We start from the raw sequence: 22,900 nt of genomic DNA on the forward strand, positions 1-22,900 counted from the left end.
GAAGTCTTTTTCGTCTGAGAAGCAAATACTTGTCAGTAGACATTATCCTCCATATGCAGATTCCGACTAGTTGCCTTGATGCCTCAGTGCTGAGTGCTGATGCTTCCAGAGCATTCCGTTTCACTGCGCTTTTCTTCGCTTTTCTACCGTTGAGTTAGCTGACAGTTTTTCGGCGTCCCTCAGTCACTGCGCCCCCTACCTCCCACATGCTTCTGTGCCGCCAATTTTCATAACCCATTGAAAGGGATGCAAATCTGGAATTAAACTTTTGGTCACCAAGTGGCGATGGAGGACTGTTATCCTCGTGATGCCGTCATGCTAAATGACAGGGCGTTGAAAAAATACCCACAATTTTTTTGTGAATGGGTCCGGGTTATAAATGCAAATCAACCCCAACTCTTTTACGGCTTTTGCTAGTTCTGTGACTCTTCCCTTGGCAACATGCTTGTGCTGTTTTTGTGCTTGCAAGCAAGAGGCATCTCTGGAGTCTAATTTGCGAATAGGTTTAATGGCTGGAACCTAAATCTATACAAATCGACTCCTGTGCATAGGAAGCACAGTGATTATGGTATCTGAGAATTGTCTCTACGCCCTATTCTGCATCATTAAGTGGACAGAATTTTTAATATTTATAAAGTTTAGTGCAAAGACACTTCTAAACCTCCATGAAGACATTCTGTGCTTTGTTCAGGGAGAGAGAGATTTAGAAAAGCCTTAGCCTACAATGCGTTATTAAGCACTGTACCTCAAAGGCATATCTGTTGTAATACTTTTCCTCCACAGCCTGGTGTGCTCATAATATTAATTGCTTCCCCTATTGTGATGTGGCTGCCCTCGTATCGATCTGCTCTCGCAGATGTCTTGGGCAGTCGCAGAGCTACAGGCGACGGTGTCTCTGGCCTGTCGCAGGGTCTCCAAGCTGCCAGCGAGACGGGTCGCTACACCTCGTTTGTGCATCTGAGTCTCACGCAGAAGTGGAAGAATTCCTACACACCTGTAATCATGCTTGTATAGAGGGAATTTTTTTTTTCCCTAAATAAATTTTCTAAATAAGTAATTTGGCTCTTTTGCGAAATTATTATTAAAAGATACTTTTTTGATGTCTGTGAGCAAATTTTCTTTTCACCTCCCCCATCTTGCGCTCCCTAACTTGGCCGTGAAGGGCAGCCACCCATAGCAGCGCCCAAGGAGCTGGTGGTTAAGGGCCTCACTCAAAGACCCGCAGAGGTGCCGAGGCTGGGCTCGAACCGGCAGCTGTCTAATCACAGACACTTAGCCCACTGAGCTACAACCTGCCTCCAAGTATCTTATAAGCAAAACCTTATTTTCCTAAGGGGCCTTCCACGTGAGGCCTTTGCCTCATAAAGCTCTTCTGCAGTGCCCTCCCCAGCTCTGTGCCACCCCAGACCATGCACGTTCTGAAGGGGAGGCTGTATCTGCAGAGGCTTGCACTGTGTCAGAGCGCTGATTGGCGTGGGCGGTCGGGCCTTGCAGGAACCCGAACGGCGCCGATAAGCTGCCTGTGTGGCAGCAGGTAGCCACTTCCTGCTTTGTGCCTCTGTCTGCACACGCCTGCTGGGCTCCCTGTCATCCCTGTCCTTTGCGCTGCAGTCTCCCCTCCCACACGCCCCTTCTGCAAAACGGCGCTGCCTTTAATTGGAAGCGTGGTCGGGACAATGCAACCTGAAGTGCTGCAATGCCCCCCTCCTGCGGGATCTCATCTCGTTTTGCTCTACATATTGTAATTGCAGGGAGAATGTAGGGATTTAAAAAAAAAAAAATAATTGCACAGCCAGTGGTGGCTACAGCAGCATGCTGAGCTGCGCACTGCACTATGGTGGAACCTGTGCTTTCTGGGTGGGAGACATCTTATTGGGTGACAGGAGGGTAAAAAAAAACAGAACCACAACGAAAGGACACCCTTGCCTTCTCTCCATGGATAAGAGGGCAGACCGGCCATGTCGATTCACTGACGACTCCCTGTGGAGCTGTTCCGCATGCAGTGTACTTTAGCGGTTTACTTTGAGGATGTTATAAAGTCTGGGGCTGAGTCGGGCTTTAAAGTCAAAACTGTGGCTGCCGCTCTCTTGACCTCCTGTCAAACCATCACATGGACAATCAGTGTTTTTTTTTTTTTTTGCTGGAGAACTTTAAAGTGAAATGTAGCACAGAGGCATTTCCTTTTTTTGGAACGACTGACAGTTTTCCAAAGACTTAAGAGCAGTGGAGTGGCAGGATAAATTGTAGCAGCCAAGGTGGGGGGGGGGGGGGTGACTGTCTACCTGCCTCCCATCACTCGCTCAGCATCACTCCACGCCCCCACCCCTTCCCTTCCAGCCCTCTTGATGTTTATCCCTCCGTTTTTCACTGTGAATATGCTGTTGCTGCAATTTCCTAATTTCCTCCAGCATGTTCGCAGTATTATTCTGCCACCTGTGCCCGTCACAGCAAGAATTCCCCACATTTCCTCTCCTGCCCCATCAGGCGGGGGCTGCGTGGCGGTTTCCCTTCAGCCAGTTCAGCCGCCCCTGCAGGGCTTTGCTTCCGCTCAGTATGTGGTACCGCAGTACTGAAGAATAAGTACCGTAAAGTGGCCACCCCATGCCTTATCTGACGGGTGTGAGTCTACTGCAGAAAAGCTGCTCCTGATGCATCACGCAGGCTGCACTCAGGACCTGTCCCTGACCTGCACATCAATCCCCTAAAGCAGGGGTGGGCAATCTTATCTACAAAGGGCCACTGTGTATGCAGGTTTTTGGGGTAACCTTTAGGTCAGCTGTTCAAACCCAGGTGTGAGGACTCTTCAGCCAATCAGTCCTCTAATTAGTGACCTAATTAGGGAGTTACAGCAAAGACCTAAACAGACAACGGCGCTTTCTGGATAAGATTGCCCACCCCTGCCCTAAAGCAGTGTTTCCCAATCCGGTCCTTCGGGACCCCGAGCCGGTCCATGTTTTTGCTCCTTCCCAGCTCCCTGCCAGACAGTCCACATTTTTGTTCTCTCCCAGCTCTAAGTAGGACTGTCTGTGGGTCCCTGAGGACCGGATTGGGAAACACTGACCTAAAGGCATCAGGGCTGGTGGTCAGTCATGGTGCACATAGGAGGGTTGTAGTATCCTACATTCTGCTTGTAGCTTATTTTTGTTATTCAGCTGCTGGATGAGGTAGTTTTCCAGCCCTTACTGTTCCTGGCACTTTCCACAGAGAAACATGAACCCTGTCGAGATGTGATCCGCAGTGCGTGGTTTTTTTTTTTTTTTTTACACACGCGTGTCGCGTTTACACGTGTACAGTATGCATCCATACGGTGGATGTGCTTTTTTGTCACAGCTAAGCAGGATATGTATGTCTGAGCACATATATGTGGTTCATGTGTGCGTGTGTACTTGGCTTTGGAGCTCACTATGACATCTAATGTGAGCATGTGGGTGTGCGTGTCCGTATGGGGAGCGAGTGATCTGCGGGGGTGTGCGAGTTTAGCTACAGTCCCTCGCAGTGCATGTGTCTGCAGGCTTTGGAAACCACGATGCTAATGAGGGAGCAGGTGCTTGGCAGGACATCCCACGAGTGTCTGGCCAGATGGATGGGTTCCCTGCCCTTAAAGGGGAGGTGAAGGCGGGGTGATCTACAACTGCGGGGGGGGGGGAGGGCGGAGGTAATGAAGAATGTGTTTCGCACCACCTCTGAGGAAGTCTGTGATGTGTGCTGATGCTGACTAATGTTGGAGCCGCACTGCTTTGTCAGCGGCATTGCTGACAGTGAGCTAATTCAGAGTTCCAAGCTCCCCATCCTCTCTATGCGCAAAACCATACATTTTTTTCCTCAAGCTGACATCTCTCTGATATTTCTCTGATGCCACACTCAACTGGAAAAAAAATATGAGTCTTTTCTTTCTGGTACAACTCTTTTGTTTGATTATCCAGAATTACCGTTGCTTGGCATGACTGAGATGAATGCCAGAACATTCCTGTGCTGTCCTTCCAAAGGAAGGCTTCTGTAATGCAATATGCTTCCTAGATTTTTGAGGTTTTTTATGCCTCTTCAATGACGGCCTGTTAAATCTTTTACCAGGTGAAATGGAGCAGTGAGAGGAAAAAAATATAGACAACAAATAATATCCATCCATTTTCGGTAACTGCTTGTCCTATTCAGGGTCATGGGGGGTCTGGAGCCTATTCTGGAGGCTATGGGTACAACCCAGGATGGGGCTCTAACCAATCACAGGGCAGACATGCACCAGTCACACACACCTACAGTTAATTTGGTGACTTCAATCGGCATAGTTTCACACTGTGGGGAGACACCAGAGGAAACCCCACAGTGACACTGGAAAACATGCAACCTCCACACAAACAGAACCCAGGCAGGGACTCAAACCCAGGTCCCAGACGGGTGAAGCGACAGTGCGAACCACTGTGCCACCCCATAATTAATACTGTAATATCTAATTCTGTGGCTGAAAGACTCCCCCAGTCTCCCCCCACTTTAAAGGAAGAGCACTGCGAGTTGGTCATCACTGACATTCCCCCATGCCCCCCTCCCAGGTGGACTTGTCAGAGCCCTTACAAGCGAGCCTCCTCACTGGGCTCAGATCAGCTGCAACAGGGGTTCTGACACCTCATGTTCTCTCTCTGGGCAGGATCTGGGCAGTTTGGGGGGCCCCCCACGCAACTGGAAGGGCATTGGGATCGCCATGGTCGTCATCCTGGCTGTCCTGTCGCTGGTCACCCTCTCCATAATGCTGCTCACACCGGGTAAGGCCAAGAGAGATGGGGGAGAGCAGAACGGAGCGGGGACAGAAGGCAAAGGACGTTTAGCTTTGCCGCACACCAGGAAGAACACAGATCCACAATCAGACATATGGCGAATGTAAAAAAAAAGAACATTTCTTTGGGAGGCCTGGCTGCCTTACTGGTAGTTTTAGCTAAACGTCAGTCGTTTTTGTGGACCCAGCCATTAATCCGTCTGTCTTCTTCCACTGCAGATGAGACTCATCTCTTACACCAATCCCATCTCACTGTGGAAGACCTGGAGAGTGATAAATTCCAGACCCATGATCCCTGTGTCACCTGGCTGAATGGTGAGAGCTCTAATTGTCAGCTAGCATCGATCATTCTTATTGGCTCAGTTCACGTTTGAGTTTTTCCCGCGTTTTTCTTTTTTTCTGAGTGTGATATGCACAATTATTATATAATGCATATGAGTGCTATTGCAGTGCTGTTGCAGCAGTCTTCCACTAGGGGTGAGCTGAATATCCAGCTGAAATGAGTATCCGGTATGAACAATGTGTCCTTTCCAAGCCATTTGTCATCAGATCATTAATGAGGAATAGCCATATCCGTCTTCAGCCTTTCTTTCCGTTTGCTCATTGGATTTCAGGGTTGCAGTGATGCTCATTAGCTGCTACACATACTGTCCCACCCAGATAACCTTTAATTACAAGATATTCTCCAGACACCAGTCTCTCAAATGTGGAAGAAGAAGGAGGAAGTCTTCCAGACATCCCTGAGTTTTAATGTTAGATCTGCATCACATGCAAAATCACTGCATGTAAGCTTTGTTCAGTTTTGTTGTTGTGTTAAAATCTCTTGGTCCCAATTAGCTCATATCATATCTCTCATATATTTAGTTCACATCATATCTGGCATACATTGGAGAATCCCATGTAAAAAAAATACTCTCCCCTAGTCTTGGGAGGTATCTAATTTTATGTAACGTCCTTCCACTATACTGCAGTATACAGTTTCTTCCAAAGCAACGCAATTTTGGTAAGTTTTTGATATAATGCTATAATGGTATCTTGGTGCCCCATGATAAAATTTACGGAACAAAAATACTTTTGCATACTGTATTACTACCTACGCCTACTTTATGGTCCTTATATGGCTAAGCATATATAATTATGGCCCCTTTCATATATGATTCAAATGTGTATGATATACGATCTTGTTGATGCTTGTGGTCACATTTATATATGGCCACATATGCATTGCTTATATGTTTTAGGTGCAACATACTAATCGTATACAGTCAATGTACAAGAAATGCAAGTTATATGCATTTTTACAAGACTTTTTAATATGACAATATCTACAAAATTGCACATTTCTAGGTTAAACCACACCCACCTCATATTAAGCTCCGTCCATTATAGAAATGAATACAGATCATTTTGTTGATTGAACAAATACAGTCCTGTACTTCCTCACCACTGTCTTCCACCAAAAGGACAGGATTCATGCTGGCCTGGAGATCTTGTTGACCATTGCATAAGACCTCCGGGTGACATTATTTGGCTGCAATCTGGTGATAGATATTGCTGGTACAGTTGGTTCCAGCCCACAGTGTGACTTGTGGCTGTTGGCTGAAGAGAGGCCGCATCAGAGGAATGCAAACACTCTGCTCTTGATGGCTTCTGGCAGGTACAGATAGCAGAGAGGTTTTAGACCCGCCAAGCTGTGGTGGAAAACAGGAAAAAGATCCCAGAAAAGCTGTAATATAACAAACATCCAGACATTGTACTGAATTTGTGTATGCTCTCTGTTCATGAATACAGTATATGCTACACAAAAAATCTGAAGCTGTTAATATCGAACCTTAGGTGCTGTATTCTGCTACTGTAGCTGTACAACAGCTAAACATTCCATCACTGACATCACATCTATAACCAAAACAGTTGCTAACATATTCTCAAGGGCAGACATAATAATGCACAGCTAGTAACCTGAATATTCTATATGTAGTCATCCGAGATATGTCTTTGAAAATGAAGCTCATAAATGCTAAAGAGAAATACTCAATATTCCTTTTTCCTTAAAAAGGAAATTCATAACTATGTTCTAATAAACAAATATATATATCTATCAAGCAGTCGATAAAGGAATTTAGCTGCTCCATTGTGAGAAATGGGAGGTAAACATATTTTCTGGGGAGGAAGCGTTAGGTGACTGAGGTTGTGCATGATGATTCGTCCCACTGTCGCTTTGTAGTCCCTAGTTAGACTGACTCACCTCCAGCCCGAGTTCTGACTGCTGTGTAAGTTATTATATATCCTATGTTTTCTCCTCCTTGCTAAAGCGGCGCCCTTGTTTTCCATGCTCCCCCCCTCTGTGTCGTGTTGACCCTGTCCTTGCCTAATAGCCGTAACGCTCTAAAAGCGAATGCTCACCCCCTGAAGAACCTGCTTGGTCATCACTGGGTCACGTGATTGTGTTTGCCGTCCCAACCAAATGATTTTCAAATCTACATAAAAGTAGGAAAAACCTAAATTACTCATAAATACTCATTTTGCATATAGTAATTAGGGTCAAAGACGTGGCACAAGACATCAGGTTCAAATATCTGTACTTAGAAGGTGTTTCCAATTGTTTCAAGTGGAGGACCTATCCTATTACGCCAGAAGTAGATTTAGGATGTCCAGGAGAGCTGCGTTTTCACTGAAAATATTGAACTTCGGGTACTCTGTTCTGGCTGTACAACAGCTACACACTCTATCACTGACAAAGACCCTCGCCTGTCCAGCCGCAGATGTACACTGGATAAAAATGACACCCAGGTAAACATTGCTTGCTTTTTGGTATTGGAAATGTTAGAGACAAATGAGACAGGAGGTTTAAACTGAGAGTGTTTGAAAATATCCATGTTAGTTTCACCTACACTTGCTCATTCTACCATTTTCCTCTTGAGGTGGGTAAGAGCAGAGATGGAAAAATACACATCAGAATAAACTGCAACATTATAGCCACCAAGCAAAGTAGCAATATAAGGAACAGTATTTTGTATTAGTCTTCTGTATCAGCCTGTTTCTTCACAAGCACACTGATTCAAAACGGTCAAGCGTAAGAGCAACATTTTTTCACTGCTTAATGAGACACAATGCAAATGTGAAACCAGACAAAAGACTTAAGAATATTTGATATCTTAAATATATCCCAACTACTCATGTGAGCATTCAGATAACGATAAGTTAATTGAATGAAAAAGTCAAACTCAGAAAGATTTGTTTTTTTTTTTGTAATGCAGAGTTGAAGCAAACGCGTAGCACTTCACAGGAAGCACAGGGCACAGTCCAACTAAATTGTATTTTTAGATGAAGGGAGAAACTCCACAGGAGCCAGATGGGATATCTCTGGGGCAAGAAGCCATCCCGTTACCCACAGAGATACTATAATATAAACAATGTGTATCTATAACGTAACTTTCTGCTAACTGTCTTCTCTAGGAAATGCACTTACCAAATCTGCCGATTGTGCAAGAGTTGCACCATCTTTACTATCTGCCTCTGTTATGATGCTCAAAAAATAATTATTAATTATTAATAACAAAACAGTGACAAGGGCAGAAAGGGAAATCACTGACATCTGTTTCAAAAATGATTGAATTTTAAAAGAATAGGATTGAATTAAACTTTTAAAACCTAGGTGTCAAATAAAATATTCACTGAGAGAGGGGAAAACCTCCATTTCATTCCCATTCTTCAAGGTGTACACATATATAAGATGCTAAGATTAATCATATACCACACTGCTAAAAAGGAGTCACCCAGTTCTAGTAAGCTGGCAGTAAAATTTTATGTTGTTTCTCTTCTTAGTGAAAAGTTTGTCATGTGACAATGCTGTTAAGTGACCAGAGCTGTCTTCTTCCGCAGAGGACGAGGTTGTCCTTTGCAGCAGGGAGGGTCACGTGATCAAACATGACCTCCGCACCAACCAGACGGCCACGCTGCTTGACAACAGCACTTTTGTGAGTAACAGTCATGATGATGAAGCAGGAAAAGCGCGAGCAGGTCTCCATACCTACGGGGGTCATAAGTGATGCAGGGCTTCTCATTCATTCTCACTCCTCATAGACCTTGGCTGTATAATGCATCTCCCTATGTAAATCTGTGTGGTTTCAGAGAGATGGGGAAACAGCCTCCACACTACACTGACAGACTTAAGTGGGTCATTGCCTTGTTGCTGTGCAAGGCTGCTTGTCAGAGCGAAGAGCAGTTTCCTCACAGCCACCCCCACCTCCTCCCCCCCCCCCCCTCAAATGTCTCACATCATGTATCAGTGTTAGTTATGAATTTTTATGGCTTGTTTTATACTTACACTGAGTTTTGGAAGATGGGCCACCTGGCTTTTCTTGTCTTGTTTTCCCAAAGGACCTGAAAGCCGCAAAGTTCCAGGTTTCAGCGGACCAGAGGTTCGTCTTGTTGGCATATAACATCCGGCAGGTGAGTCTTCATCTGCAATGCGCAGTGGGGGTGCACAAGCACCAAACAATGCGACGTACAGCCCCCAATCCCTTGCACAGAGACGTAGGGTACCCCCGCCTCGAGAAAAGGGGGCTACGGCTCACACGCCTGTCACTCGCTGGCGTCCCCTAGAGGCACGGTCGATGTGTGCTCGCGCTTTTGCAGGCACAAGGCAACCTGCGAGGACATTAAGGCTGTAGCCCCCCCAGATAATGGCCGGTTGCCCCCTCTGAGACAACAGGAAGTATTGCTGCAGCAGTCCTTGGGCAGCTGAATTGCTGGGAAGATATGTGGGGATGTGAATATTCATGGGGGCGGGTGGGGGACTCAAGCAGAGACAGAGTGAGATGGGTATCCAGCCAGGGGGAATTTACAGCTGGACTGATGAAATCTCTGTGGTGTTTTTTGCTGCGCCGTATAAAGGGATCTCCTGACAAGTGTGCAGTTTCCGGGCTCTCTGCTGGGCCGGGGAGGCACACAGAGGGCACAGCCATTTCTCTTTTTTATCACCTGCTGTGCTCTTCCCAACCCCCTGACCCACCCTGTCTGTAAATAATCCCACACTTAATAAATACCCCCCTCTTTCCCAAAAAGAGTGTGATCAGTTATAAAAAACAGAATTTTAAAAAGCAATAAAACAGCAGAGTATTGGCTTATTAAAGAAGCGGCACATATATATTGCGGATCCTTGAGTTTGAGTCCATTATGCGCATGCGCTGCTGAGGTAGACTGTTAGTCTTTAACCTTACAGCTGTACCTGTACAGGCGTATCAAGCTTTGCCAGATTTCTTTGTCTGATAGCTCTGATTCCTGCTCTCCCACTTCTTATCTTGCATTAAAATGTCGTCCGAGATGCAGTTGGACAAACGCCTTTGGCTGCTTTGTGTTTGCCGAGTGTGTCTACATCCTTACCAGAGTACATATAGATAGAGGTTTTCTGGCATAATGTGCACTCGATTGCCGGGGTGATGTTTTGTGTGTGTATCTGTGCTGTGTGTCTGTCCTTCAGTGTGTCAGTGGAATACATGGCAATTACAGGCATGTAACAGACTGTCCCCGTGTTCCTATCTGTAATGGATGCCTTTACTGGCTCTTATCTCTCTGACCGTATTCCATTGTTTCCCCTCTCAGCAGGGATTTTGTGCTGACTTAAGCAGTCTATGCTGGCTAGCTCATTCAGTGGGGCAGGGGATTTCTAAGACAGCGAATGTGCAGGGAAGAAGAAAAAAATGCGATGCGCGTCCGGTGCCCTCAGATCGCCATGTATATTCAATGGCACATTGACTCAAACTAACAGCCCCGCAGCAGGGGAGAGCGTGGGCAGGGTAATGCTTTGGAGGTTCACATTAAAAACACGGAGGATCCTGCGTTCGGCCGGTAGGTGCACAAAGAAAAGAGTAGGAGCGAAAGAGGAGGAACCCGCGGCAGGAAATGCCTTGCCGATGCTTAAATGAAGGTGGTACGTGCAATTGTGTGTGTCTATTTCTGTGAGGCTTTGGGAGGCTATTAAAAAGAGGGAAAGGCAAGTGAGTGTAGGAGAATGAAGGGATTTAAAAAAGCTAAAATTAGAGAGAGAGAGAAGCAGAGACATTGCTGGGTGGCAATGCAAAGGGGAATTATGCTTTGCATTTCTGAAGATAAGGACCTGCAGAGCTGCATGAAGCCTTGTTTTCTCTGCTTAAGTCATGTTTACGGCAGTATTTGCTACTGAACCACTTTAAGTGTCCAATTATGGTATGTCAAAATACCTTTTTAGCATATAGTTCCATATAGTATTTCAGCAAGACTAAGTGGAAGACTAATATTTTAATTGTACATGGACTGTTCTGGGGGAAATGCAAAGGCAGTATTCATCACCATCTCAATACGTTGCCCCAGCAGACTCCATCTGCCTCACCGCAGCTCCAGAAAGGCACCCCTAGCAATAAGTTCTGGACCCACGCCTCAGGCCTCTAGACAAACCTTAGAGAGCTAATTAAACAAAGAGTACATGACGCAACGGCCCACGAGGCAACACGGCCTGAAGCTTTTGTTTCCTTTGCTGCTACCTGCTGGATTGTTACCGTCTACCTCTCGTTTAGCTTCAGATATACGTTTGCATTTGGTTCATTTCATAAACATGTTTTGTTTGCTGTTCCGGTGCTTAATGATCCTTGATGTGGCATGTTAGATTTGTTGGGAGCCATACTCAGGGCAGGTTTAGGTTACCAGCATACATTTAAAAAATAAGTTGACTTAGACCTCCAAAGCTTTAAAGCGGCCTTCTCCAGCCTTATTTGCAGTGAGCTACTTACTCTACTTTACTGTGTGCAATGTTTGATATAAGATTGTATCACCCAGGGTGGGGCGGGACGATAAAACTTGTCAAGCAGGTGGGGGGATTAATTCTCCTTGGACTCAGCATGTGACGGCTCTGGAGCATGCTGTGACAGCATGGTGCTCATTGTCCGAAACAGTCAGAACGGTACAGTATCAAAAATGTGGAAATGAACACTGCAGACAGTGTGGAAATGAACACTGCAGACAGCTTCTTCGCCTGTCTAATTGTACCATGTGCCAACTGGCTAATGTTATGCTTAACGACTGACTGCTGTGACTTGAATGTCATTTTTTTTTTAAGATTAATGTTTAGGTGAGTGGGATGATGTTCCTAAATATTTAGTCATAAGTCACGTATGTTGTAAGGTAAGGAGTACCTGTGTGTATATTGTGTTAATATGATTTATAAGGGTCTTTAGTGGGGAAAAAACAAGGATGCACACTATAGCTCTCATAACATCTGTCCAATAGCGCTCAGATTAAGAACATATACATACAGAAATAACACAGCATGAAAAAGCACAGACAGGAAGGGCACAGACAGAAAGAGCACGGTGAGGAAGGGCACAGACAGGAAGGACACGGTGAGGAAGGGCACAGACAGGAAGAGCACGGTGAGGAAGGGCACAGAAAGGAAGAGCATGGTGAGGAAGAGCACGGTGAGGAAGGGCACAGACAGGAAGAGCACGGTGAGGAAGAGCATGGTGAGGAAGGGCACAGACAGGAAGAGCACGGTGAGGAAGGGCACAGACAGGAAGAGCACGGTGAGGAAGGGTACAGACAGGAAGGGCACGGTGAGGAAGGGCACAGACAGGAAGAGCATGGTGAGGAAGAGCACGGTGAGGAAGGGCACAGACAGGAAGAGCACGGTGAGGAAGAGCATGGTGAGGAAGGGCACAGACAGGAAGAGCACGGTGAGGAAGGGCACAGACAGGAAGAGCACGGTGAGGAAGGGTACAGACAGGAAGGGCACGGTGAGGAAGCGCACGGTGAGGAAGGGCACAGACAAGAAGAGCACGGTGAGGAAGGGCACAGACAGGAAGAGCACGGTGAAGAAGAGCACGGTGAGGAAGGGCACAGACAGGAAGAGCACGGTGAGGAAGGGTACAGACAGGAAGGGCACGGTGAGGAAGGGCACAGACAGGAAGAGCACGGTGAGGAAGCGCACGGTGAGGAAGGGCACAGACAAGAAGAGCACGGTGAGGAAGGGCACAGACAGGAAGAGCACGGTGAGGAAGCGCACAGTGAGGAAGGGCACAGACAAGAAGAGCACGGTGAGGAAGGGCACAGACAGGAAGAGCACGGTGAGGAAGAGCATGGTGAGGAAGGGCACAGACAGGAAGAGCACGGTGAAGAAGCGCACGGTGAGGAAGGGCACAGACAGGAAGAGCACGGTGAGGAAGAGCATGGTGAGGAAGGGCACAGACAGGAGAAGCACGTTGAGGAAGGGCACACACAGGAAGAGTACAGTGAGGAAAAGCACGGTGAGGAAGGCCACAGACAGAAACACCACACACAAGAACAACACAGTTTGGAAGAACACAGAGAGAAACAACACGCTGTGACAAGGTAACTGCTTGATCCCACAATCAAGATTCTGTACCTTCTTAATCCCTTAAGGCCTCCATTCCCTGACACCTAGATGAGACATCTATTCAGTAACAGACAGCTTCATTTGGGATGGAGGAGAGAGTCTCCACCCCTCTGTCCTCCTAATTTCTCTTCCATCTCCCTGCGGGGAGCTGGAGACACTCTTCATCCTCTAACCTCAGGCACCCTCATTAATCTCCCACGTTAGAGAAGCGAGTAGTTTGTCAGCCCCGCAAGGACAGCCAAATGTCCTGCAGTTCTGAGATCTCCTCACCCCAACCCCTCACCTGCTAATTGCCCCTCTGTCACCTTTTCCATCTTTATTTGGAGCACAAACTCCCAGCACCAATTGTACTCACCAGTGCTGATTGGTATGCAGGGGAAGCTGTAGCTACAAACCCATTTGATAAATTAGAGACAGATTTGAAATTGGATTGAACTTTTTAGACTCTAGTGTATGTACTCAAGAGTTTCTCGGGGTTTTTTCCACAGACGGGGCTTATGAGCTACTTCAGATGTTAAGTTAGTGCAGTTGGGACTTAAAAACAAGTAAAGGAAGCCATCTTCTGTGCTCTTCATGAAAGCAATGTCCTGAAGTGGCCGTGTTAAATATTCATGTGAGAATATACTCTTTGTTAATGTAAATGCACATGTAACAGTGGATAACAGTGTCTGCTGAGCAGATAATAAACGTCATATATGAGGAAAAAAGAATGTGCTATTGATTAATTATCCGCTGGCCTTCCCATCCTGTGGCTAATTGTATATCCATGCAGGAGCCAAGGCGCTGCTCCATATTGAAAATGTTTACTAGACATTAATTATACCGCCAAGCTGGGACCTCAGACATGCTCACCTATGCCCTCCCCCGTGTGTCTGCGTCCTGCTTGAGACCAGAGCCTGGACCTGATGGAGAGCAACTGTGGATTAGGACTTTGACGCCCTGAACTGATTTTAGAAACGCTTCAGTTTCTCAGCCCGCAATCATTTGACTGGCTTATGGAAACAATAGCCTGAGGTGATTTATTACAGTGCTGCTCTCCTGTGGGACTGTGGGATTGTGGGGCAGCCACTGCCTCGACCTGCCTGGGTTTCATCAGCACTCATATCACCCTCCCCCATCGCAGCAGGCTGTGGCTCTGCCTTAGTCACTGTCAGTACAGACCTCTTTCTTCCTGTGTATGTCTGTATATGGCTAGTCTATAAAGGTGTACCTCGGTAAAGGGGTGTTTACAGTTTGTTCATGCAGTTTGAGATCCTTACTGGCACGTCTTCATGGTGCAGACGCAGATGCAGGTCCTTCGGCTGAAGGTTGTGTGTGTGTGGGTTAGTGCGTGTGTCTGTGTGCCATGCAGGGACCACCCTCCCACTGGTGCGCTGTCCTCTACCCCCCTGCAGGTATTCTCACAGTCCTTCACAGCCTCCTATGCCATCTACAGTGTGGCCACCGGGTAGGTAGGGTCCCTGGGCTATCCTGCCGCCCCCCCCCCCCCGTGTTTGGCATGTGGAAAACTAACAGGACTGAACTGGACCGATCCGGGACATGCATGCCTCTCAGCACCTCCATCTGAACGCCGGTGCTGTGTGGCGCACCTTCACCTCCCTCATGGCTAGCCTGTCATGTTCTGGATGGCTTCTTGTGCCGAAGATCAGTTAACAGCAGGTTTATTACTTTATTATTATTATCATATGAGTGCAGTGCCCCAAACACCCATCTGACGCCAATCATGTTACGGCAGGGAGTCCCTTAAGGGCACCGCCAGTATAGATCGGAGAGGTATATTGGTGGGTGTTACATCAGAGATTCAATGGCCCTGCACAGGACATTCCCAGGAAGGTGGTGGTGGTGAGGGGGGGGTCAACATCGATGGTAGCTTTGGGGAAATTCCTGCAGCCAAATGGGTTCTCCATGTTTGCCTGTTCATGGGGAGCACAGCTGTAACTACAAACCATCATTTGAGAGCTCCACTTTGCATGGTTTGACTCCCATTCACCATCAAATGTTGCATTTGCATCCTGTTTATTTCTGTTGCCGTTTTGGTTCGTCTTGGCAGGGGGTAAGGAGTCGTTCCCGCTTTTCTAATACTCAGGAACAGGTATTGATCATTGGTAAACATGTCCCAGAAACTGCAGTCTTTAAAAAGCAAGGCATCATTCATTGCCATTATATATTTGTCCTAGGGACATAGTTGAGCTCGCCGCTCCTGGGAAGGACGCGTCTGTGCTACAGTTTGCTGCGTGGGGTCCCCAAGGAAACCAGCTGGTAAGAAAGCCCCCATCTGCCTGTGCTTGTATTGATGTGTGTAGGTTTATATGTTACTTATTGGCTCAACCCATTGGCCACTTCTCAGTTTTGCTATTGATCTTTCTCATCCCTGGTTGCCAAATCAGTTGTACTGCATGTCAATAAAAATGCATTCTAGAGTATATACACAATTAAAATACAGCTATATCCAAACCAAGACTATATTATAAAGGGTTCGATCAAAATAGAACTCTATGCTAATCTTAACAGACTCTATGCATTTCACTGAGGCTTTCATCCAAAGTGACTTGCAGTTGAGGGAAGATGAAGAAGTGGGGGATACGAATATTATATTAGTCTGTGTGCCTGTAAGCACAAGGTTGCTGGTTCAAATCCAGCCTCAGCATGTCTGTGGGTCTTTGAGCAAGGCCCTTAACCCCCAGATCCCTGGGTGCCCCAACAGGTGGCTGCCCTTCATGGACAGCTTACTCTACAAAGAGCAGGTTGAGGGCAGTCTAATGACAATTTCACAGAGATTAAAAAAGTATCTATCTGTGGTCTCTGGCCTTTGAACCTGCAACCTTTGCAGTATCAGTGCAATATTCTATTTATTTGTCTAGGAACTATAAATACACCAATAAATACATAAAGCACACTCACAAGCATACAGTATAGAGGAGGTACAGTATAATTGTCATGCAGGTTGGTTGGCAGAGTTTGTAACTATTGGGAGCTGTGTTTAAATTCTACCACATAAGGTTTGACCCATTTTTTCATAGTTTAATCAAGTTTAATATATGGCAGTGAAATGATAGTATATATTTAGTGTTTTTAGCCCCTAAGAGACAACATTGTGCATTGCTTGCTTTTTGGCATAAATTCTGATTGCATTAGGATAACTCATAATTTGGACTTATGTCAGGTATACTGAAGGGATGGCTATATTCTGATGTTCAATTTTTATTTCTCTGCCAAACTGCACAAGAAATATATGCTAAAAGTCTGATTTGGGCATGTTGATTCATTTTCAGTGTTGGGCATTTCAGGTCCAGAAGTTACAAATCCAGATCAAGATTTTGTTTCTACCAACCAGTTGAGTACCGTATGACTGTGGCTCTTAATGCTCAACTGGTTGGTTCCTGGACCAGAAATGCCAAACACTGCTCATTATTACCTTATTAAAAGGGGGCCTATTATGCTAATTTTCACTGTTCATAATTTTATTTTTGGGTCTATTAGGATAGATTTACATGCATCAGTGTTCCAAAATCACATTATTTTTCTCATACTGTACTCTGAAATGCTCTGTGAGCTTAAAGCCCCACCCCCAATGAGCCCAGTGTGCTCTGATTGGTCAGCTTTCCCAGATGGTCAGCTTGCCTTACACCCCTGTCTTGCAGCCTGCAGACAGATTCTTGCAGCTAGGCAGCCAATAACAATTGTGTTACGAGGTGACCTCAACATATCACGGAATTACCACCTTCTACTCTCCTACTGTATTGTGGATTAGATGATTTTGCCCCCTTAATGACTTTGGTCTGACCCTGTCTGTTGCTTCCAGATATATGTCTTTGAAAATGACATCTACTACCGGACTGATGTGTCCAGCAACACCTTGCGTCTCACATACACAGGCAGGGAAGGCCTGGTGGTCAGTGGTCTGACTGATTGGGTCTATGAGGGTAAGGACATTTGCTGAAATGTATGTGGCATACTGACTGCTATTCTGTATGTTTTACTAAGAAGCATCTGTGGTGACAATATGATCATGCAAGAAGATCAAAAGTTATCTAGTCACTTCTGCAGAGCATTTCATTCTAACTTTCATCTTATCCGGCATGCACCATGCAAGACAGTATGACTATTATATTCTGTGGACAGAGGAGGTTCTCCTCACATACCAGGCCCACTGGTGGTCTGAGGATGGAGCCCGGCTGGCGTACCTGACCATCAATAACTCAGCCACACCTTTCATGGAGATACCCCACTTCCTTGGAGAGGTCTACCCATCTCCCTTGTTCTATGCCTACCCCAAGGTGAGCAAGAGGACCCTAGTTAACGTTGCAAATGTAATTTTTTATGTTTTTTTTTCCTGTTTTAAACATTTTTAGTCAGCTCATTTTTTTTCCAAGCCAATTTTGCTTTAATGTTTGTCCAATGAATGCATGAACCAGGCTGGTGCTAACATTCCTGCTGTGAGCCTCCATGTTGTCAACCTGTATGGTCCAGCCCACACCTTGGAGATGGTTCCTCCAGACTCCTTCAGTTCCAGGTACCATTCTGCTCTCTACCCCTCATCCCTGCTCTGTTCTCCGCTTTATTCTATTTCTGTTTACTCCTCCAGCTTAGTTCTCTACTTTAATCTTCTACGATTCTCTGCCTCTCTACCAATGCAATGGATTCTAATATATATAAAGTTTTGTTATATATTAAAATATATATCATTATATAAAAATGGTAACACTTTACTTAAAGCTTTCATCTATAATGCATTATATATACCTTCATAATGCATCATAATGTCCAGTATAAGAATTAATAAAGCAATACAGCATCTTCTTTTGATGTTGTAAGGCATTATAGTGTTTATTATTATACTTCATAAGCCCCAGTGAAGTTCTCATCTATAATGCACTATAGATACCTTCCTAATGCATTGTAAACGCATCCTTAATCCGTGTACCAACCATTATAATGCATTAGGAAGGTATCTATAGTGCATTATAGATGAGAGCTTCATAAGGCAATCATAATGCATAATAAACATGGCTATAATGTGTTATGAGCTTTTATAAATACTTATAACGATTTTGCTTTATTAACGTATTATGCGTTATGAAGGCCTTCATAGAATGTATTACCGATATTACATTTTCATTTTGGATCTGATATATACATGTTTTGTGTTTAATCCAGTAATGGCATCCTCAGGGGAGAGAGCAGTAATGAGTGTTTGAGAGACTCCCTGTGTGTCTCTCCTCATGCAGGAGTCACTATATCTCCATGGTGACCTGGATCAGCAGCACACAACTGGCCGTACGCTGGGTTAACCGGCCGCAGAATCAGTCAGCGCTCTCTGTATGCGAGGCCACCACAGGCGCTTGTTCAGAGGTGAGAGTTTAAATGTCAAAATTGCTTTTCAATCAATCATACTGCTCACAATCGGGGCAACATCAGCAGGCCTCCTCTGTTCACAGCAGCCTGCTAGCAGGAGTGTGAGATGTGTTGCTCACTGTGGGTGTGAGCTGACACACATAGCTAAGGAGGAGTGACCTGCTAACACCTGTGCCATTTTCTCTCTGTCCTTTTGTTTCTTCAGAAGCACAAACTGCCAGTAGATATTTGGCAAGATCAACTTCAGGTAATGTTTCTTTTGGCTAAATAGTCCCATTAGGTATTTACTGACTAATTAAGAATCTTGGTCATAATCTCTGAGCAACGAAGGGTTTAAGCTGCTTCAGAAGATGAAAAACAAATATCTTTTGTAAGGAAAACATGTATTTAACTTACACAAATGCATCATCCAGTATTCCTTTGCAGTTTGCAGAGTTCTTATACGTTGTTTTAGATCATTAACCTTCATTAAAACAATTTGCCACAATGAAATGAAATTTTATATTTAGTAGCTAAGTAAGTATAGGTAACAAAATATTATTGATGTTATCTATGGACTCCATTGTTTGCTCTTGCTGAAAATGATCGAATTTCCAACAGGAGGTGCCGTTGTTTTCTAAAGATGCCTCCACGTTCTACTTAACCCTTCCTGCCAAGCAAGGTGCCCGAGGGGAGTTTCGGCACGTGGCGTCTCTGCAGGCCCAGGTCAGCCTGGAGACACCTGGACAGGCTTTAAACACCTTTCCGTCTGATCTAACAATGCACAAGAGAGCTGGAATAGACCGTCACCTATATTTTATTAACTTTCCTATATTCTACTCAAACATTCTGTGTTGGGTTTTCACGGTAGTTCTTTCATGCTACGGAAGACCCGTGTCTTTCCTAGTATTTGAATGGTCGGTTAGAGCTGAAGTGCATTTCAGTGGCAATATCTATTGCCATCCACTAGTCAAATAGAAATACCAAAGTGTCTTTTATAGTCATTGTTTTTAGAACGTTGAAACAGTTTATTGGTTCTCAGATGGATAAACCACTTAGCAAACTATATGACCTCCATCACTTGTATTGTATATGGCAATGGATACATTTATATACACTGTGCATTCCTTTATGTCAGAATGCTAATGCGTTCCTGTTGAAACACCAGAGTCCCACCTGCTTCCTCAGTACAATCCTCCAGGTCCATCCCTTTATCTCTTTTTCCCTCTATCCTATCCTAGCCCCCAGTACCCTCAGCTCCTCCGCGCTTCCTGACATCAGGAAACTGGGATGTCTCCTCGCTCTGCGCCCTGGATGAACAGAGTGGGAAAATGTACAAGGCTCCCCATTACGCCGTAGTGGTAGCTATGTACTGGGGATTGGCCCTGGCATATTACAGACCAGCAGCTCCCCTTCAGATGTCTGGATATGCTGAACTCATAAACCAGTTTTGCCCCCCCCCAAACACACACACACACACACACACACACACACACTTAGATTAACTGCCCTTGTCAATAACTATGGCAGCCCGTGGAGAAGTGAATGAATGTTTCTCCTTTCTGCTTGTAGATATTTCCTGAGTAGTGAGATGTCAAGACAGAGCAGGCACTTGTACAGGTGAGCACTGCTTTGAAGGGCTTTGAAGGTGTATGAGCCTCATGCATTATTGACTAATTAGTCAGGTGGTTATGCTCTGCATCTCGTCAGGTGGCTTCAGGGTTTTCTGCTCACAATGCTAAATTTGAACCTTGCATGATTCTAAAGTTGTCGCAGAATTTTCCCCTAGTTATATATAGATCGTCTTGCAAAACAGCATTGCATGCCAGCCTTGATTTTTTTCAGCCTATTGCCATGTATCTTAGTATTTTTCAATCCAACTTGACATAGTAATATACAGCTGTGAACTCCAGTACCACATATGTTATGATGAAACCTTCTATCTCAAAAGATCAGAGGACTAGGAGAACTAGAGATGCCAAAAAGTAATTTATATAGGGATAGACAGACATAGAATAGATTTTATTCATTCATCTAGAATAGAATTGTTTTTATTTATTTATCTAGACATATTTTATGCGTCAGCTAGCTGGTTTGCATGCTCCTGTGAGACATGACAGCTAGGGTACGTTTTGCTTTGATCACCTACCATTGTTCACTGCAGGTTTTTGTTATCTGTAAGTATTAGGCAATATTTTTGTCTTGGCGGACCTTGAGCATGAGCCTGAACAAACCCGTTCATGCAAGTTAGTGTTCTTTTAATTAATTAGCCAGTTCATATAACAGGGGAATAAAAACAACATTGAGATTCAGCTCAGTAAGTTGCCTGTCTGCAAACAAGGCTGGATCGCCGAGGTAATGCAAACGATGCCCCTCATTAATCTCAGTCTTGTGTGCCGGTGGCAGAGACACGGTCTGTGACAGCAGCAGGCTTTTGTTTGTTAGAAGCGACGCAGTGTTGGTCAAGGGAAGACAATGACAATGCTCTGTGTTCAAACAGGGGTTGTTTTCAACGTGATAATGAACATATCAACGTAACAAAAAAGCATGCCGTGTTGAGATTTACGCCGGTCATGGGAAACGGGTATTTTAAAACATGTACGGTGGAGACTGCGTTCTGGTTCTGATTTTGTCACAAGATGAACTACTCTCATTTTACATGTGTGTGTAAATGTTAAGGTTAGGCTCTTTGCCGGCCTTTTTCCCTCTTGAGCTTGCCTTAAGAACACAGAGACTTGGTTAATTTGCTCTGCCTGAGGCTATTGCCAAGCAAGAGCAGTGACTGTGCAACTTCACAGACCATTGTTAAAATTACACTACTCAATATACTGCTACTAAAATGGACCAGTCTTAAGTGCTGGTTTGTGTCTCTTAGTATGTCTTCATTACACTGAACTGGTTGTGTCAGCATATGTATGCATTAACAGGATACAACACACCTTTAAACCTGATTTTCGATGCAAAATTACTTAATTAAATTTAGGTCAGCTGTTTAATATAGTAAGTTCTAATTCATATTTATTTAGTTGTTTTTCATAATGTCGAGTAACGATGCCGTCTAATCCTATCCTCAGGGAATACATGTTCTTTTCCTGGTCATATTCCGACAGAGCTTATAATTAATTAGGAATGATTGAGATACTGATTGAAATCTGCCGACTGCTGCATATAGCTTTAAAGGTGTAAAAATATTCATTTGGCCATAAAAATACAAGCCTGAATGTAATTTTGTCCTATTAATGGTTTAATAAACTATGTGAATATATGTATAACGGTAATATGAATGAATGCAGTCATGACTGCATGACTGCAATGAATGAATAATTAACAGAACTAAAAATAATTAGATGTTGTTTCACATTATCATTGCAACCCTATACAGATATATGGGTGGATGGATGGATGTCATTTTATTTTTTATGCAAAATGCAGCAGTCCAGGGTAAGAGTTTACTTTTTGTCAGAGCATACTTATAACTTCTTAAAGATCCTAAGAATAGTAAATAAGCGTAGATTAAATGTCAGGATTATTGTCATGACCATTAAATAAGACTGATGAAGATACCAGGCACTGAGGAATCTCCAGAGCAAAGCTGGGAGATCCTGGTCTGTAAAACGCATGAATCAACTTCAGGTTAAATGACGTTTTTATCATTTAGCCAACAAATTATTTTCAATAGAAAGAGCCCACTTTGACTAACAAAACAGAAATGCTGCTCTTGTTCTGGATGATTCAGTTCACTTATTGTATAATAACTGAGTACAAATGTGTCTCCTACCCCCTTTTAGTGTGGACCTGAGTGGCGTCTTGCAGCGGCAGTGTCTCACTTGTAATCTGATAGAGGACTGCAGCTTCCTCAAGGCCCAGTTCAGCCCTAATCGGACCAGATTTACTCTGCACTGCCTTGGTAAGGCTGTGGGTCTCTTGCCTCTTTTTGTTCGCTACATAAACACGCAAACAATAAATATGCCTTCCTATTGATGCAGTTACTTTAACTACACTATATGGACAAAAGTATTTTGACGCACCTCGTAATCATTGAATTCAGGTGTTTCATTCAGCCTCATTGCCAATGGCATGGGTGTAAATTATTGGGGGGGGGATACAACCTCTTGGACCCCCTTAAATGGGTGGAGACCTCAACCCCCCAATGCTCAACCCAAAGTTATGCCCTTGACCACAGGTGTATAAAATCAAGCACCTAGCCATGCAGTCAAGTTTACAAACACTTGTGAAAGAATGGGTCACTCTGAAGAGCTCAGTGAAATCAAGCGTGGTGCTGTCATAGGATGACACCTTTACAATAAGTCAGTTCTTGAAAAGTCTTCCCTGCTAGGTATTCCATGGTCAACAGTAAGTTGTATTATTGCAAAGTGGAAGCATGTATACAAGCAGAAACTCAGCCAGCAACATAG

The 22,900-nt window shown here is 44.7% G+C and overlaps 1 protein-coding gene across 1 annotated transcript in view; it reads left to right on the forward strand.

The window, feature by feature from the left end:
• Nucleotides 1-22,900, forward strand: part of LOC111840294 (inactive dipeptidyl peptidase 10) — a 42,666-nt gene that overhangs the window by 6,541 nt on the left and 13,225 nt on the right. The window contains exons 2-16 of the mRNA XM_023804948.2: nt 4,640-4,754; nt 4,985-5,080; nt 8,648-8,742; nt 9,146-9,217; nt 14,546-14,598; nt 15,329-15,410; nt 16,954-17,074; nt 17,274-17,428; nt 17,567-17,664; nt 18,380-18,503; nt 18,712-18,753; nt 19,107-19,211; nt 19,727-19,818; nt 20,058-20,105; nt 22,274-22,392. Of these exons, the coding sequence (XP_023660716.1) occupies nt 4,640-4,754; nt 4,985-5,080; nt 8,648-8,742; nt 9,146-9,217; nt 14,546-14,598; nt 15,329-15,410; nt 16,954-17,074; nt 17,274-17,428; nt 17,567-17,664; nt 18,380-18,503; nt 18,712-18,753; nt 19,107-19,211; nt 19,727-19,818; nt 20,058-20,105; nt 22,274-22,392 (1,417 nt within the window). The remainder of the gene's footprint in view (nt 1-4,639; nt 4,755-4,984; nt 5,081-8,647; nt 8,743-9,145; nt 9,218-14,545; nt 14,599-15,328; nt 15,411-16,953; nt 17,075-17,273; nt 17,429-17,566; nt 17,665-18,379; nt 18,504-18,711; nt 18,754-19,106; nt 19,212-19,726; nt 19,819-20,057; nt 20,106-22,273; nt 22,393-22,900) is intronic.

Source organism: Paramormyrops kingsleyae, chromosome 6 (genome assembly GCF_048594095.1).
Source record: "Paramormyrops kingsleyae isolate MSU_618 chromosome 6, PKINGS_0.4, whole genome shotgun sequence".
Lineage (NCBI taxonomy): Eukaryota > Metazoa > Chordata > Actinopteri > Osteoglossiformes > Mormyridae > Paramormyrops > Paramormyrops kingsleyae.